At 52.4% G+C, this 16927-nt stretch overlaps 1 protein-coding gene and 1 pseudogene across 2 annotated transcripts; both read right to left on the bottom strand.

Moving 5' to 3' along the window:
- Positions 1-1112: 1112 nt before the first annotated feature.
- LOC144577240 (adiponectin receptor protein 1 pseudogene) lies at positions 1113-5064 on the bottom strand (annotated as a pseudogene).
- On the bottom strand, positions 4913-16850 carry LOC100413803 (alpha-1-antichymotrypsin). 2 transcript variants are annotated; one of them, XM_035261385.3, is made up of 5 exons: positions 16794-16850; positions 14318-14968; positions 10042-10315; positions 6844-6994; positions 4913-5372 (listed from the first exon to the last, which is right to left on the bottom strand). In XM_035261385.3, the coding sequence occupies exons 2-5, from the start codon at positions 14958-14960 to the stop codon at positions 5169-5171; spliced, it is 1272 nt and encodes a 423-aa protein (XP_035117276.3). In that variant the 5' UTR covers positions 14961-14968; positions 16794-16850; the 3' UTR covers positions 4913-5168. The 2 variants fall into 2 exon arrangements, with proteins under 2 accessions (XP_035117276.3, XP_035117277.3); XM_035261386.3 differs by having other exon boundaries at positions 16798-16850.
- Between the last annotated feature and the right edge of the window lie 77 nt (positions 16851-16927).

The raw sequence follows: 16927 nt of genomic DNA, 5'->3' as shown, positions 1-16927 counted from the left end.
CCATTTTAAAAACAATAATTTCTTAATGTCATCGAGCCGTTGTTTCCCTGACTGATTCCTAATCGTTGTTCTTTGAAGGCCAGGTGTCTTCCCTACTTTCTTTCTAACACCACAGACTTTGCCTCTAGATACACAGCCAGGACCGCAGATTTCTTTTTAAAGCTTAGTATTAAATATATTTCCCCATTTAAATTTTACTTACATTCCTCTGCCAAGAAAAAACAAAATAAAACTCGACTTACTTGAAGCCTGGACACACTTCTGTGATTAGCCGGGCGATGTCAGAGTTGGAGGCTTTGTTCTTTCTGCTATGGAAGCAGATCCAGGCCCTAGAAAGATGGGACCAGGTTATACCACTGTTTTTGGAAAGAGTGCTGCAACAGCAGATAGCCTGTTATAAGCCAGGATACAAGGAAAGGATGGGGATAAGGGAGAGACATTTTCTTCCCAGAGAAAGAGAATTTCTCAAGAGTCTCAGTCCGTAATTTTCTGAAAATGGTTGGGGTAAAATCTCAACATGAGCTTGCTTCAAAGTACTGTCCCTGTGGGGGGCCGGTAGTTGCCTTGTTGAGGAAGGTGACTGCTGTGGAGGGGAGGGATGAGTTTCACTATGTCCCATCCTCAGCTAGGAAAATGGAAATGGCAAGGTTATTGCCCCGTGGGTATGAAAGTGGCTGAAGCTTAGTTGGTATTGAATTCTCTAAGAGGTTTCTTGTAGAAACAGAAAACTCAAAGTCTTCCTCTCACTTCAGCAAAGAAGTTATTTTTAAAAGCACCTGGGCTGGGTGCAGTGGCTCATACCTGTAATCGCAACACTTTGGGAGGCCAAGGTGGGTAGATCACTTGAGGTCAGGATTTTTAGACCGCCCTGATCAACATGGCGAAACTTCATCTCTAGTAAAAATACAAAAAATAGGCACACACCTGTAGTCTCCGCTATTCATGATGCTGAGGCAGGAGAATTGCTTGAACCCAGGAGGTGGAGGTTGCAGTGAGCTGAGATGGCACCACTGCACTCCAGCCTGGGTGACAGTGAGACTCTGTCTCAAAAGATACAAAAATAATGTAAAAGCACTTGAGAGGTTCCTCCTCCATCCCTGAAATGGGAAGGTTCAGAGAAGGGAGTCATCAGTGCAGCCACCTTCTCGGCTGTGACAGAATTCCTGAAGGTTGGAGACCTCACAGAAGTGGACAAAGGCCACTGTCACCATGAGGACATGGGAAATAGGCTGAGACTGGAACCATATATCAAATTCTCCGGGAAAGAAGTGTTCAGGAATCCAAGCAGCATAAAGGCCAGCTCTGGTGACGTACGTGACAGTCACGAGGAAGAACCAGCCCATCTGGCCCACTGTGGTGACCTTGGCAAAGTCCTCACTCAGCGATAGTGAAGTTCGTGGTGAGCACACCACCACTCAAGCCAAGTCCCAGCAACACCCTTGCCCTTGCTGCGGGTGCTTAGAAATGGAAAACAAGTCCCACTATGCCACGAGGATGGCAGAGATGCCCAGGACACAGACGATGGAGAGATAGATGGGCTGAGGCTGTGGGGAGCAGTAGGAGGAGGAACAGAGCCAGGGAAAGAAGCTCCTTATAATCAGTGGAGCAATCCCTGCATAGTCCAGTTTGGAAAGGTCTGAGAGACTTTCTTTGAATAACAGTAGATGGTGTGGATGAGCCAGGAGAAGCTGAGTCAGAGCCCTGCACCCAGAAAGAATATCCCCAAACACCTTCTCTTGTAGAGGATCCATGAAGTACATATTTGGTCTGAGCATGGTCAAGAGTCCCAGAAAGAGAAACAGCACAAAGCCAAGCAGATGGGCCCAGATATTGCTGGTTTCTGTATGGATGTAGAAGATGCTCTTGAAGCAGAACCAGAAGGAGGGCATGGGTTGGCTATGGCCATATAGCAGACAGTCATTGTCCTTCAGCCAGTTAGGGGGCATGTCATATTGACGGTGGCAGCAGCCTGTATGTAGCTGCCACTGTGGGGATGCCAGCTGCAGTGGGGGATGCACATCCAGGGCTGCGTGTCCCAAGAACGTCCCCTACTGAATTGCTCGAGCCCCATGCGTTCAGGTGCAGCTGCAGCCGCCCAGCCTCAGCTCCAGACTCAGGCATCTCTGTGCTCTTGTGGACCCAGGAAGCCCCTTGCCCTAACAGGTTTTAAATGTCTGCTCTGGTTTCTGGTGTCCACTCTAGGGTGGAGCAAAGTTGTGGCCGAGTCCAGGTGCTGCCACAAGCCAGCTGGGTGTGTGCATGCTCAGGGCAGTGTTGACATGCCAGCTCCCTCTCGCCTCAGCACCCTCTGTACTTTGGGCTTTCATGAGCATGGGAGGGAGGCCAAGGGGGTGCTGAGGGTGGCTCGCAGTGGGCCTGGAGGCCGCTCAATACAAACAGCCTGGGTGCTGTGAACAGCATGTTAATGGCAAGAGGCAGACAGGTTTCTGGGTTGAAAGCGGTGGCTCCCCAGTTAATCCCCACTTTCAAGCAAAGGACAGCCTGAAGCCTGGGGATGAGGCTGCTAGTTCTGGGTGGGCCCTGTGGCCCAAAGTGAGAACACGATGCTTTTTCTGGGCCTGCCAGTGAACACCCATGGACAAATTAGCACGCAGTTCCTCCCTTCTGAGCCTATAAAATTCCCAGATTCAGCCAGACTCTAACAGACGCCAGGACAACCTGCCTGTGGAAAGCAGGTCCCCACTGCAGGTCTCCCGAGAGCCGTTCTGTTACTCAATGAAGCTCCTCTCGGCCATGCTCACCCTCTATTCGTCTGTCTACCTCATTCTTCCTGGACACAGGATGAGAGCTCGGGACCCACCGAATGGCCGGACTGAAACAGCTGTAACACAAACAGAGCTGAGACGCGTCCCACTGCTCACCATGGTGTGGGCAACAAGATGGAGAGAAGAACTGCTGCCTTTTGGGGAGTCCAGACCTAGGGGCTCCCCAGGCCAGGGCTGTGGGGCTGTGACACCCTCTTTGAGGCTCTCTGGTTCCTGGTGTCTCCAATCTTCTGGGTGCCACCGTGTTCCTCTTGTCCAAATGTGGGTGCCCACAGCAGAAGCCACGTGTGGTGCATCTGATCCAGCCACAGCTCTACATGGAGCCAGCACCTGTGCCAGTGCCTAGAACTGCTCGCCCCACCCCAGCAGCCAGCATGCCTGGATGTGCGCTGTGGCCAGACCCTGCGCTCACTCACTCACACCCCCCACCGCTGCTCTCCTGGCTCACCCTTGGCAGGTGTGGAATCCGGGCTGGTAGTGTGAGCTGAGTGCGGCCTGCTGGCTGGTTTGGAGGAAGGAGCCCAGCAGACACAAGCAATACTCAGGCATTAGGTGCTGCTGACCACAGAGGTTTCTGGCTGGTAAAGCGACCCCTTCCCCACAAGGTTCCCATGACAATATGGGATGACCCTCTGACATCTGTCCCTCCCAGACCTTGTACACAAACTCCTCCATCTTCTCCATGCTGTGGCAGGCTTGCAGGGAAGTGCCAGTACCCACACCTCCTTCTTCCTGGGGCACTGGGCGTGTTTGCCCTTCTTCAGCTTTGGTTAGGTTGGCGATTACCCATTTGCCCTTCTCCGGTAGCAGGGGTCCCAGTTCAGAGTTCAGCCAGTTCTACCATATCAGTAGAGACTCTCTTAGAGCTCCCTGTGGCTCTAAGGAACCACTTGGGAATCCTTGCAGTGGCCCGCCCCTCTGCAGTCCAGCAGCCCTGTCATGGCCTGTCCCTCTCTGCAGCCCCTCAGCTTCGCTGCCCTCTGCCCCAGAGCCACCCAACTTCCTTTAGTTTCTTGACGGCTATTGCTCTTTCTCCTGTCTGAAGCACTGTCCTCTCTCTTGGCTTTACCACGTTCGCTTTCTCTGATCTTAGAGAAGCCACTTCCTCCAAGAAGCCTTCCCTGACTTCCCAGAATGAGTTTAGTGCTCTCCCTCATCTTCCACAGATGTGTCTCACCATCTATTTGCCATCAGGTTGTACATTCCATGAAGGCAACTCCGTCAGAAATCACTTTGTGGTTAGAGTGTGCCTCTGGTGTCAGGAGGGCTGGGATAACATTCTACTGGGAATAATTACTAGCTATGTGGCTTTGGCAAAATGACTAAGCCTCTCTGTGCCTCAGTTTTCTCATCTATAAAATGGGACTACTGACAGGATTTATCTCATCCAGTCAGCAGGAGGATTCAATAGGTTATTTCAGGGACAGATCCTAGCAGATTGACTGGCATAAAATCCTCAGGTATTCAGTTGTTGTCAACGTTATCATTATTGCCTTTGTAACAGAGATTGCGAGGTACCTGAGAGCCTCAGTTAAATGCCTGACTACATGATTGCTCTTACTGCAGTTGTGCGCTGATGGCTCGTTTGCCCTCAGCCCTGCATTCTGGTTGTTGAGGGAGGTCATTCACAGAGTGAGAGCTAGGAACTGGTGAGGCAGTTGGGGGGCTCAGTCTGGAAACCCAGAAAGTAGCTACTCCCCCTAAATTGGGGGTGCTAAAGGGCAGAAGGGGGGCAACCCATGATAAAGCCCTGCCCAGCTGCAGGAGCGAGGGGCCTGGGGGATGTCCAGATGTGGTCAGGGCCAGGGGCTCTGGCAAGAGCCAGGTGGAGACTGGGCCCTGGGGGTGGAAAGAGGGAGACTAAAAGTGGGCACCCTGAGGCCCAGCAGGCAGGACTTGGCCTTAGAGCAGCAGGGTCCCCTCCCAGCCTTGGGCCTGAGGTCCAGGTGAGCTTGGCCACAAGCTCGGGTGGACCTGGGCAGGCTGCTGCAGCTGAAGGCAGAAGGAGCCCAGATCCTGGGGTGGAACTGAGCCGGCGTGGGAGGTCAAAGGGTTTGGCTTTGGGACACAAGTAGCCTCAGGAGCACAGAGCCCAGCAATCAGCATGGAAAGGCACAAGCAGCGTGTCCAAGGAAATTGTTTATTGCTGTCAGGAGGCCCAGGACCCTCCCAAACAAAGAGTTCGTTGCACTCTGTGCACGAGGGCGCTCCACACGCGGTGACTGTCACCTTCCGAGGGTGAGCACACAGGGCCAGACATGCCCTGGCAGCTCGACATGCCCCGGCAGCTCGGTGCCTGGGATCAGGTTGTGCCCAGAGACTCAAGCATCCAGCTTCCATTCCCGGCTCCTTAATGGGAGCCCCACTGCTCAATGGCAAGCTCTAGGCTTGTTTGGGATTGGTGACTTTGCTCATGAAGAGGATGCTCGGGGTGTCTGTTCGGGCGACGATCACCAGGAAGGGCATGTTGAAACGCACAATGGTCTTCGGGCCCATCTTTGCGGATAAGAGGGTGATTTGGACTCCTGTGGCAGCAGATGCTTCTGTGCCCTCCTCAGACACATCAAGCACAGCCTTGTGGACCACCTGTGGGGACAGAAGCATTACTCAAGGTAGACACAGAAGGGCAGGAGGTCAGCAACCTGCCTGTGTGCCGCTAGGGGGCCTAAAGTGCACTGAGCACCCAGCACTGGCCTGTCTCTGTGCTGTGGAACGTGTGCCCCTCCCAACTCCCCTGCCAACGAGACTTGCACAGTCCTGATGCCTAGAGGTGCAGATGGAGACGCAGGTGCGGTGTGTGATCTGCCCAGAGCCTTCAAGGTAAAGAATGGAGCATCTCATATGCATCCCTTTCTGTCTGAGTGTCTATGTTGCCCCCAGAACACCCTCTACTGTTGGGAGGAAGAGCAGGAGCAATGTGAGGCATGTTCCTTCCGAGCAAGGTCCCGGCAGCCCTTGACCACCAACAGCTGCTGCAGAAACCGCCTCGCCAGGCCAGCATGGCTTTCAGCATGTCTCCTGCTCCGGCTTAAACATCCTTGGGGCTTTCAAGCACTTTTCACCGTCTTACATTCCTGGGTCGTACGGGGCTGTTCCTGGATACACACCCCTCCACTTTGCTCCTTGGAAGGTGGAGGTGCAGACTCAACCCAGTGCTCTGTGTGAGCACTCAGGCCAGACAGGAGCAGAGGGCTGCATGGTCACCCTGCCTTGGCGCCTCTGCTTTTAGTAACACAGGCTGAGTGTCCCAAATCGTCCTCTCTCGTGCTCTGAGCATGTTTTCATCACAGTTGCCGGACAGTCATTGTTATTCCCTGCTGGTATTAACTCCCCAGCTGGGCCCTGCACACCAGCCACGGACTGTCACCACCGTTCACAGATGAAAGAGCTGGGGACAGAGGACTTTCCCAGCCGGGCGCTGCACACCAGCCACGAACTGTCACCACCGTTCACAGATGAAAGAGCTAGGGACAGAGAACTTTCCCAGCCGGGCGCTGCACACCAGCCATGGACTGTCACCACCGTTCACAGATGAAAAAGCTGGGGACAGAGGACTTTCCCAGCCGGGCACTGCATACCAGCCACGGACTGTTACCACCGTTTACAGATGAAAAAGCTGGGGACAGAGGACTTTCCCAGCTGGGCACTGCACACCAGCCACGGACTGTCACCACCATTCTACAGATGGAAAGGCTTGGGACAGAGGACTTTTACTGTTTGCCCCCATGCGTAGTAAATGGTGCAGTGTGGAATGATGTCCATGGCTCTCAGATTCCAAGCCTGTCAACATGTCTATTCCATCTGAATAAACTACACAACTATGTCTTTCCATCTGAGAAATACACACAATCATGTTGCTGAGGACCAGTCTCCAGCACGGCAGGAGGAGCTGGGCTGTAACCGAGCTCTTCTTGGCTTGCGGTGTCCCAAGCAGGGTGAGTGCATAATGAGAAGTGCGCCTGCATTGACACAAGTTCAAGAGTGCCCAAACGCACACCTGGCCTTCACCATTCAAGTTCAGATACGGAGATGAACTGACTGAAGTCTAAAGACTCACCTGGGAGACCTGCAGGTTTCTGGCCCCTGTGATCCCTGACAGGTCAGCCTTGCTGGTGAAGACCTCATTGATGCCTAGCTGGGGAAGTATGTGTTCCACGTTGTAGTCCCCTGAGATGGAAAACTTTGGCAGGTAGAGCTCATCTATCCATCTAGAAAATGAGAAAAAAATATATCCGAAGCTCTGCTGATAAGTGCCCACCTGCCTCCCACCTGGCCACATGGTCTTCCTTGTTTTTTTCTACGATCACTCTCTTCTGATTAGAAATAAATCCTCTGTTCCTCAATTTCTTAACTTCTGTCTTTGCTCTTCTTTTTATTAATTATTCATTCCCATCTGCAAGTGTGAAAGGCTCCAGGCAGGGCCCCGAGCCTGATCCTGGCCTTTTCCTGCAGCCTGGAATGGAGTTGAAGCCCCTTCATACCAGCAGGAACCCCTGAGTGTGTGGAGAGCCCAGGCCGGGCCAGATGCACTGGCTGCATGACAGCCTGCTTCACGGGCACCAGGAAGGCTTCCTGTAGGAGGTGGTGTTGAGGCCAAGTCCCAAGGTGGGAAAGAAGCTAGCTAGGTGAAGAGGTGGGCAGAAAGCAGATGGAAGAACCTGGAGGAAGGTGGGAGCAGGAGGAGTTGCTCCACAGGCTGGAGGGTGACCTCAGTGTGGCAAAAAGAAGGTTAGTAGGGGATGAGGTGGGCAAGGAGCCAAAGGCAAGTCACAAAGGTCTGGGGGCCTCTGAGGAGTCTGATTGTATTGGGAGAGTTCAGGAATCCTGGAACAATCAATTGGACGTTCCCATCTTGCCTCCCTGGGGGCACTGCCCCCTGAGTCAGGTACAGGCTGGCATAGGGCATGGTTACACCTCCCACCTGCCAGCTCCCCGTCCCTTGGTTTATAGCCCCCTCAGGATGTCTGTCCCTGTCTGCCTGGTCTTACCGTTATACAGGAGGCTGTGTCTTCCACTAAACTCTGAGTCCCATGGAGGAGGAAGGTGTTCTATTTCTATTTTTATTCTTTCATTCATGTGTCTGTCTGTTCATTTCATCCTTCGTTCAACAAGTACCTATTGAGCATCCTCTGTGGGCCAGGAGTGTGTGGACACATTTCCTCAGCATTTGGGGAATCAAAAGTGTTTGGTGAAATCTTTTCATTCAAAACTATTTGCTGAGCTCCTGCTCCCTGGTGACTGTTTGGTGCTAAAGCAGGAAGGAGTCTGGGAGTGAATGGATGGGTGGGGTAGGACCCCAGGTCCTGGCATCACCTGGGATCCAGAGTGAGGAGGGGTGGAGTATCAGGCAGGCCCGAGAGGCGTCCAGCCCTCTGGACAGTGGCTGGGGCAGGAGCTGCAGCCTCAGGTTAGTGTTGAAGCAGCTGCCTCGCCCTTGGTGCTTTATTATGGCTTCCACATACAACACCTCACAGGACTCTCATAACCACCCAATGAGAACAAGGGCAGCGGGCAAGGACCCTCCTCTCTATTCAGCAGGTAGCTGAGCTCCAGAGAAGAGCAGCGACCTGCTCCAGGTCACACCAGCCACCATGGTCTGAATCCAAGGCTGGTGCTCCTCCCTGCCCGCCCCACACGGCTGCCCACACCTGCTCCCTGGGCCCCCTGCAGGGTGGACATAACTATTACAGGGTGGCCTGGAACTACTGCTCTGCCTCACTGTGTCCCCATGAAATCAGTCAGCTCAAATCCATGTTCCCAGCCTGTTCCTCCACCCTCAGATTTATCCAGAACTCAACCACTCCTCACACGCACGGCTCCCTCCTGGGTCCCAGCCGCCATGGGCTCCCACCTCATGTCTGTGCCTGGTTCCTGTGAGTGTCCCCGACTCCACACCTGCTCTACTGTCTATTCTCTCAGCAGCCACGGTTAGTCTTTTAAAACAACACTCAGATCGCACCCCTCCTCTAACCCTCCTGATGGCTCTGCACTTCACAGAGAGGAGGAAGGGCAAGGTTTTTCAGGGCGCTACATGTTTCTACACAAGCTGCTCCACCCCTTTGGGGGCTCCTCACCTCTCTCAACTCTTTCCGCACTCACTCTGCTCCAGCCACTCTGTCCTCGCTCTTCCTTGAACTTATCAAGCTCAGTTCTACCTAGAGGGTTTGCACTGGCTGTTCCCTCTGCCAGGAATGCTTTTCCCTAACATACCAACATGACTCCACCCCTCCCCTCTGTTATATGGATGCTCAAGCATCACCTAATGGCCATTTTATTTAAAATCACAAACTAACACAAGGTTCAGTTTTCCTGCTTCTTTCATTCCCCTCTACTCCATTTCTATCCTCTGACTCAATTTTCTGCCTTCTAAAATATCAAATAACTTATTTGTAATATTTATTGCCTCTCCTCTCTCCAATTGCAAAGTAAGCTCCAGGAGGGAAGGGAATCTTGTTTTTTTTTTTTTTTTTTTTTTTTTTTTTTTGAGACGGAGTTTCGCTCTTGTTACCCAGGCTGGAGGGCAATGGCGCGATCTCGGTTCACCGCAACCTCCACCTCCTGGGTTCAGGCAATTCTCCTGCCTCAGCCTCCTGAGTAGCTGGGATTACAGGCACGCACCACCATGCCCAGCTAATTTTTTGTATTTTTAGTAGAGATGGGGTTTCATCATGTTGACCAGGTTGGTCTCGATCTCTTGACCTCGTGATCCACCCGCCTCGGCCTCCCAAAGTGCTGGGATTACAGGCTTGAGCCACCGCGCCTGGCCGGGAATCTTGTGTTTTATTTGCTGATTTACTGTTGGGACAATTTAGTGTCTGACACACAGTAGGTGCTCAATGCTGAGTGAATGAATACATATATTGGGTTAGCAGTGCAGAGCTGATTCTCAGAGCCCATCTCACTGCAGCCCCCAAATGATCACAACTCCTTCTGTTTCTCTGTTCCTTCAAGAGACTGAGATCAGGAGGAGCCATGCATGAGTATTTGGGGGTGTGTGGAAGATTTCTTATGACTTAGAACAAGCTGGAGTCAGAGGAAGCCTCGGCCCCTTGTTCTGTCTGATGTCATCATCTTAAAGAAGGAAAAAAGAAATCAGGCTCATAGCCATGCAGGCAGCACAGAGAAAAGTAAGTGACAATTCCACCTGTCCCTATGCGAGTTCTCCCATCACCACATCACCATGCCCTTGTCCCTGGACACTAGGAAGACCTTAAGGTGGAGAGATGTGGAGTCTCAGGGGGACAGGAAGAATCACCTGATCTTCATTGAGTCTCTCCACCGCTTCAGGGTCTCCGGGAGCAGCATGGCTTCCACTTCCTCTATCTTGTCTCGATCGGGGAGGATGAAGAGTGCGCTGGCATTGCCTGTGTACCGCAGCTCCAGCACGGTGCAGGACAGCTCCTCGTCCCGGAGGTAAGGTGTAGCCAGGTCCTCCAAGCTCATCATGAGCACCTTCACCCTCTTCCTCTTGCTAAAGTAGAACCTTGACTCAAAAGTATCACGGGGGTCAAAGGGAGTCTTCCACTTGGCTGAAGGTGGAGCAAGCATTTGAAGAATGTGTTAGTGCAAGGGTCATTCTGCCTTGACCCTGCTTCTCCAGCAGTGGAAGTGCTCAGTCCGACAGACACTGAGAGTCCCTCACAGGAGCAGCCTTGCCTTCATTGAGAGAAATAGCTTGGCAAATAAAAAAGTTATTGGGGGTGAGGGAGAGCCCAGCAGGCTTAGATTGGGAAAGGGCATGAAAGAAAGACCTGGTTCTTTCTGCTAAATGAGAAATCAATAGGAAGCTGGGAATAAGGAGTGCAAGAGAAAGAGAAGGTTTAGGGAAAGTGAGGGAAAGAGGCATGACAGCACGTGGGAGGCTGTAGCCCGAGGAGAAATGGCTCAGCCTTGGTTCCTTAAGAGGAAAAACCCCTTGTGAGCAATTGTTAGTCACTGGTATTCCAGGGATGTGAACGTACAGCAGTGGCTTTTGGGAGGGCTTTGGGTGGAAAGAGTAGGAAAGAGACCAGGTTCTGTATGTGAGGTGGTGAGGGCAGACAGAAGAGATGCTCATCAATGTGAGGGAGGGGAGGAACAGGGAGACTTTAGTGGAAGACAGAACTCAGAGCCAGGAGATGACCATGGGAATAAAAGCCTAGGGGCACTTGTGACAACTTAGGGGTGGGGGTATTAGAAAACAGAAAAGCCATGAGCTGCTCTTCAGCTTGTATATAACTCATGTCCACCTTTACAGACCATGAGCATCCAGCTAAGACTTGCCCTGGATTCCATGTCTGTCTGGGTGAGGATTCATTTGTGAGGCTCTGACTCTGAGGCTGTCTAAACTCTCAGCGTTGCAAAGGTAAAATTCCACGAAACTGCCTCTGGCACCTCTAGCTATCACAAACATGCAATGGAGGCTGACTCCTAGCCAGACTGACATAGCTCCTCTCACTAAAGGCCTATTTACCACAGTAAAGAGAAAGAGAACATCTTGCAAGAGGTAGAATTAGGGACAGAGTGGAAAACTCCACCTTATCTAAAAAGGAATAAGGATAAACATGACAGCAGACTTCTCATCAGAAACTATGCAGGCAAGAGAAGAATGGAGTAAAATCTTGAAAGTGTAGAAAATTCCATGAAACTCATTCTTTGGGAATCATGACATAGGCCCATTATATGCATGCATTTAGTTGGGTACAATTATTTTCCTCCTCTAAAGCAGGGGTCGGGAAACAGTAACCTGTTAGCCCATACAATACATAGCCTATTTCTATATGTACCTAAAGCTAAGGATGGTGCTTGCATTTTTCAAAGGTTGTAAAAAAATGAAGAAGGAGAAGAAGGTGAAGAAGAAGCAGAGGAGGAAAACGAAAAGACAAATCTGCAAAGAGACCTCCTGTGGACCACACAGCCTAAATACTACAGGGTCCTTTATAGAAAAAGTTTGTCCTTCCTTTCTCTGGGTTTTGGGCTCCACAATCTTTCACCTCCATTCTTGGTTTTGGGAGGTGCTTATAAAGTCATAGGTTAACTTTAGGGGTTAATATGAGGAAGAAAAAGGGATTTTCAGATGGGCCCAGGTCAACGTTGAATGTTTACTTATTTGTTTTCTGCACTTCATGTCTCCTCACTGACTAATGGCAACCCCACCATCACCTTTCAGAGCTGCCGGGAGGATTAAATGAGGTATTGCATGTAAGTGGGTGGTTTGAGTAGTGCTCAGTAAAGGGGAGCTTCTTCCCTTTCTTTCTTTATTGTGCTTTTTCTTTTGGTAATTGCAACTAGAGCCAGCTTCTGGGTGGCCCTACATTCACTTGTGCCATCATTTTCCTTCTAGACTCTTCTCTGCCTTTGGACTTTCTCTTTGGGCTTTCTAGGACCAAAATCACAGTCCATCTGTCCTTCCCCCTCCTGGCAGACCACCTCACGTTCTCCGATCCCTGCAGCCTCCCAACATGGAATGACCCAGGACAAACCTAATTTTAAAGACACCTCAGAGCACCCATCTCAGAGTAGGAGTTATTTCAGTTGAACAGGTGTCCCCGTCACCAACTTCAGCAACAATTCAGGTGCTTCTGTGGCCTCTGTGAGTGCAGTGCCATGGAGTGCCTCCCCATATTACCCAGGGCACCAGACTCTTTTGGGGCCTTTTGCTGGCCAGTCTCCAGCATGGGTTCCTATTAGGAAGACTGGCTGCCTCTGGGAACCCTGACTGCTGCCTTGTATGCCAGAACCAAGAGAGGGACAGGTTTGAGGGATGAAATCACCACCCAGGCTCTACAGGCCTTTAAATGTTCTCACATCTGTCCCCATCTCCCCCCATTTCTGTCTGCCAGTCATCAGGTTTTCCAAGTCTGCCTCCTTACCATCTTCTGACATCCCCAACTATTCAACTGGGGACCAGAATGTCTGGCTAGACTAGTGTCTTTAGGATCTGATCTCTGTTTGACTCAACTTCCCTCTGCTCTAATGGCCTTCCCTTCTAATTTTATCAGGATTTAAGAGAAATGAATAAAACAGTTTTCTAGGGGAAACCTTCCTTTCTTGAATTCCCATCTTCTGTCCCTGGCTGGATGCCACCCAACCCCTTACTTTCAGTCAAATACATAGTCCTAACATCATTGGGTGACTCAATCCTTGCATGCTCGTGGGTCCAGTGGGTGCAGTGGAACAGGAAGAGCAGAAAGGGATGGAACAAGCACTCCAGGGTTCTGAGCTGGGGGAAGGAGCAAAATGGGCACCTGGAGGGTGAGTAGAGTCAACAGAGGAAGGGCCGGGGACCTGCAGGTCTCCACTACGGGAGGACCAGAGCACTGAACAGTGACAGGTGTGGGAGCTTCAGGGGAGGCTGGAGACCTGGGGCCACCTCCACTGCCCACCTGTTTCCCACCTGCCTGTTTCCCATTGTTAGTGGCAGGTGGGGAGGGGAAAGCTGGGCTGACTACTGCGTCCCTGGAGGGCAGAGAGTCCTAGCATAGGGCTCCGTGGCAGGAGAGAACACAGAAAATCCAAAGCACAAATGGCAGCTCAGGCCCGGAGCAGTCCCAGCCGGAGATCCGGATCCACGCCTTTCTTTACAGATGAAGACCCAGGACTGGGAGTGGAAGGGGCTTGCCCAGGACTCAACCCGCAAGCAGGACTCTGCTCCAAGCAGTGCATGTCTCCTAAGCACTTTCCGCTGTCTGACAGGTGGGCACTCTTTGTGTCCCTATGCTTTCTTCTCCCCATCTGGATTGCAGGCTCCAGGAGGCAGAAGCTACCTGCTTGCACTCTGCCCCTTGGGAGGTTGCAGGCTGAGGTTTGCATTGGTTGAGTGTCTATCAATGGGATTGGGCACTGGACCAGTTAGAATCTGGCAAGGGTCATGTCTTGGATACCGTCTTCCCTTGAGGCTCTTCCCAGAGGGGAACAATGCCATTTCTGCCCTCATTTATGTGTCAATGACACATTTTAAAATATAATTACAGAAGATTATAGGAGAGCAGAATGGTAGAAGCTTGGGAGGGGCCAGGCTCCTCGGGGGTTGGCTTCCCCTGTGAGGATGGCCCCAGCCCCACGTGGCCACCTCCAGAGACAGAGGCCGCTGGCTGGACAGTGTTTCTTGCCCATGTGGAGGGCAGAAGCCCCAGGTGCATCCAGACAGAGGGCTTTCCTGGCCCAGTCCAGCAGTGACCCTGCAAAAAGGGAGCTGTAGTCCCTGCGGGCCCTGGAGTGGTTTCAAGGGAGAGCTCCTTCCTTCTGTTTGCTGGACAAGTTTAAATCAGAGTGAAAAGCACTACACTGAGTCAGACCAAAAGCTGATGAGGTCCACTGATAGGCTGCTGTGTTGGAAGGACAAACTGTAATTTGGTAAACCCCAATAGGAGAAGGAGATGCCTATGGGCAGGGCAGGGCTTTGGTGCCCACGATGCCCCCAAGCCGTGGGCACTCTCCTCTACAGTGTTATTAAGTTTCCTTAATAACACCATTGCTGAGCCAGGTCAGAAATAGCCCTGGGGCTCAGAACTAAACATCCACCCCTTCTGAACCCCAACCTGGGCACTCACCTTTAAAGAAGATGTAATTCACCAGGACCATCATTGTCTGCTGGTCAAGGTCCTTGATCAGATCCCTGATTTTCCCCTGGGTTCCCCTCTCCACGTAGTCATTGATGAGCTTCTTAGCTGCCTCTGAGTCCTGAAAGTCAGTGGCGAAGGCCTCAGCGCCATACAGGCTCCTGGCGTCCTCCGTGAACCTGTCCAGCAGATTGAGCTGCTCTTTGACGAACATGGCGTTTCCCATATTGAGCTGCAGCTCATCACTGGACTGGTTGAGGGTGCTCAGGAGGTGCTGGAAGCTCTGGTGAATTTCTGCCTCGGAAGTCTCTGCGAGGTTGAACTTGAGGCCTTTGAGAAGCTCCGTCAGGGTGGAATTACGGGCCCCCAGGGACAGGAAGGCCAAGGCAGTAGAGATGCTCAGTGGGGAGAAGATGACATTCTTATCAGGGGTATTCAGGGCCAACTGCTTGTACAGGCTGAAGGCGAAGTCCACGTTGGTGGAGGCTAATCTGAAGTCCACATGTGTCCCCTGGTCTTGCTCCTTCTGAGTCGAATTCTGCTCGTCAAGTGTGCTCTTAGGGTGGGAGAGGACAGCAGGGCAGAATCCAGCCACCAAGAGCCCCAGAGCCAGGAGAGGTAACATTCTCTCCATTGTTAACTCTGCAAAGCAAAGATCCGTTAGGTCTCAGAGGGCCGGATGGAGCCCTGACCACCCCCCGCCCCGGGCACCCTCCCACCCCCCGGCCTGTGTCCTGGTCCCTGTTCTGCTGCCTCTTCCTGGCTTTGCAGCCTCCCTCAGGTAGGTGCTCTCCTGGGCCCCGATACATCACTCTGCTTCCTGTCACCCTTTGGGGTAAGTGCCATAATTGTTTCCATTTTTTTCAGTGGAAAACTTGGGCACAGAGCGGTGGAGGGGCTGCCGCAGGTCACAGGGCAAACAGGTGGAGGAGCCCAGTGGGCAGCCAGGTTTGCCTGGCTCCTGGGTCTTGAAGCTGATGGGGGTCCGAGGTTCAGTGCGATCAGAATGCCCACTCCTCTCCTCCCTCTTGGTGAGCAGATCCTATCCTAGGGCATTAGAAAGCAGGGGCTCCCTTCCCCTATTCCCCAACTGCCGCTAAAGAGGAACACAGGGATGAAGGAGCCCTGGCCACAGTCAGAGGCCACAGTGATGCTCCCAGCCTCTCGGTGACACGTGGTGCGGCTCCCGTGGGCCTCCAGGGAAATGAGGGCTCCTGGTAGTGTCTGGAGCCTAGACGGCCCTGATAATGGTTGGCATCAAGGCCAAAGAAAGGTGAATGTTCTTTTCCGCCCCGGCTAGGTCGCCACGTGGTCCCTGTTTCCACCGTAAGCCTGGAAGGCCTCCTAGTGGGGAGAAGGCAGCGTGGGCTTTGGGGTCTCCCAGACTGAGACTGGGATTTTGTTTTGGCCACTTTTGATTGCTGTGTAATGACAAGCAGGTGACTGAACCCATACTACCTCTTGCCCGAATCTGCAAGCCAGAGAAGAGGCATGAGCAACTGCTCAAGAGACCCTGGAAGCGCTGAGTTCCAGGCCAGTGACTGCAGCAAAGAAGACTATTTACCTTCAGCCTCTGCCCACTCAGTCCCAGAATTCAGAAGAGAAAAGGGGCAGCTTGGGTGCCATGGAGAGGAGAGGGGAAGAAAGAGGAGTGGAAGCAGGGGAGGGGAGAGGGGTAGAGAGGAGCAGAGGAAGAGGGGAAGAATGAGGGGAAGGAAGGAAGGAAGGAAGGAGGGGAGGCCAGTGGAAATGCCTTAGTCAAGCCCTGGGACAGAGACCGCTTGTTTGCTTCAACTGTTTACTCTCAGGCTGATGCAACCATTTCTCTTGGAAAATGTTAGACAATATTTGTCTACGGAATTATTTTGGGGGCAAAGCCTTGTGTTCCTGCTTGGGCAAGTTGGAGGACTGGCTGTTTCCCAGCAGTTTGTCTCTTCAGTGTGTGGACAGAGGCATAGCCCATCTGTGGGCTTGGCCAGGGGGACTCGTGGGGAAGTGGAGCCCCCGAGGCAGCCCCATGGAGACCCTCAAATCACGGTGGGGCCTGCGGCCGATGCTCACAGAAACCCACTGCAGCAATCACATCTGCCACATGTTCTGAGAGCTGCACCCTGCGCCAGGCAAAGGGACAGCACCTCTTCCCCCAAGGGTCAAATGCACAGCTGACGATGCACAGCTGAATGTGCACAGCTGACTCGAATCAGAATCCATAAGTACCAAGGCAGAAATGACCACAGAGGCCCCAGGACACCTCCGCCCTTTGCAGGTATGAAAACTCACACCTAGAGAGGACGCCTCTTAAGAAGGCACAGGGAATCACAACAGTCCCCTGGCCCCCACCCAGTGCCCTGGGCACACCTCCTCCTGGCATCTGCTCACCACACACACCGAACGCTCCAGGCTGCCATTTAGAACACTCAGAAGAACGGATTTCTCTGCTCTCAGGATGAAAAGCACCATGGATTACCTGCCTCAGGGAGCTGGATGTCGCTGGTGATTCCAAAGCCGTCTGTCTGGAGTGGTTGATTCTCATGAATGCCAAGGCTTATTTATTCCAGCAAAGAAGTCCTCCCCCTGCTGGGAAACACTGGCCAGGACAAC

The sequence above is a fragment of the Callithrix jacchus genome, chromosome 8, assembly GCF_049354715.1.
Source record: "Callithrix jacchus isolate 240 chromosome 8, calJac240_pri, whole genome shotgun sequence".
Lineage (NCBI taxonomy): Eukaryota > Metazoa > Chordata > Mammalia > Primates > Cebidae > Callithrix > Callithrix jacchus.
Note: the sequence above shows the minus strand (reverse complement) of the source record. Positions and strands in the feature narration are given on the sequence as shown.

What these genes read in the sequence shown, in the direction of transcription:
- LOC100413803 (XM_035261385.3), bottom strand. Translation starts at nt 14,960, where the DNA reads ATGGAGAGAATGTTACCTCTCCTGGCTCTGGGGCTCTTGGTGGCTGGA. An exon ending in GAATTACATCTTCTTTAAAG is followed by an intron (nt 10,316 to 14,317) that starts GTGAGTGCCCAG and finishes CTCCACCTTCAG; the next exon opens with CCAAGTGGAAGACTCCCTTT. An exon ending in GAAACCTGCAGGTCTCCCAG is followed by an intron (nt 5,373 to 6,843) that starts GTGAGTCTTTAG and finishes CTGTCCCCACAG; the next exon opens with GTGGTCCACAAGGCTGTGCT.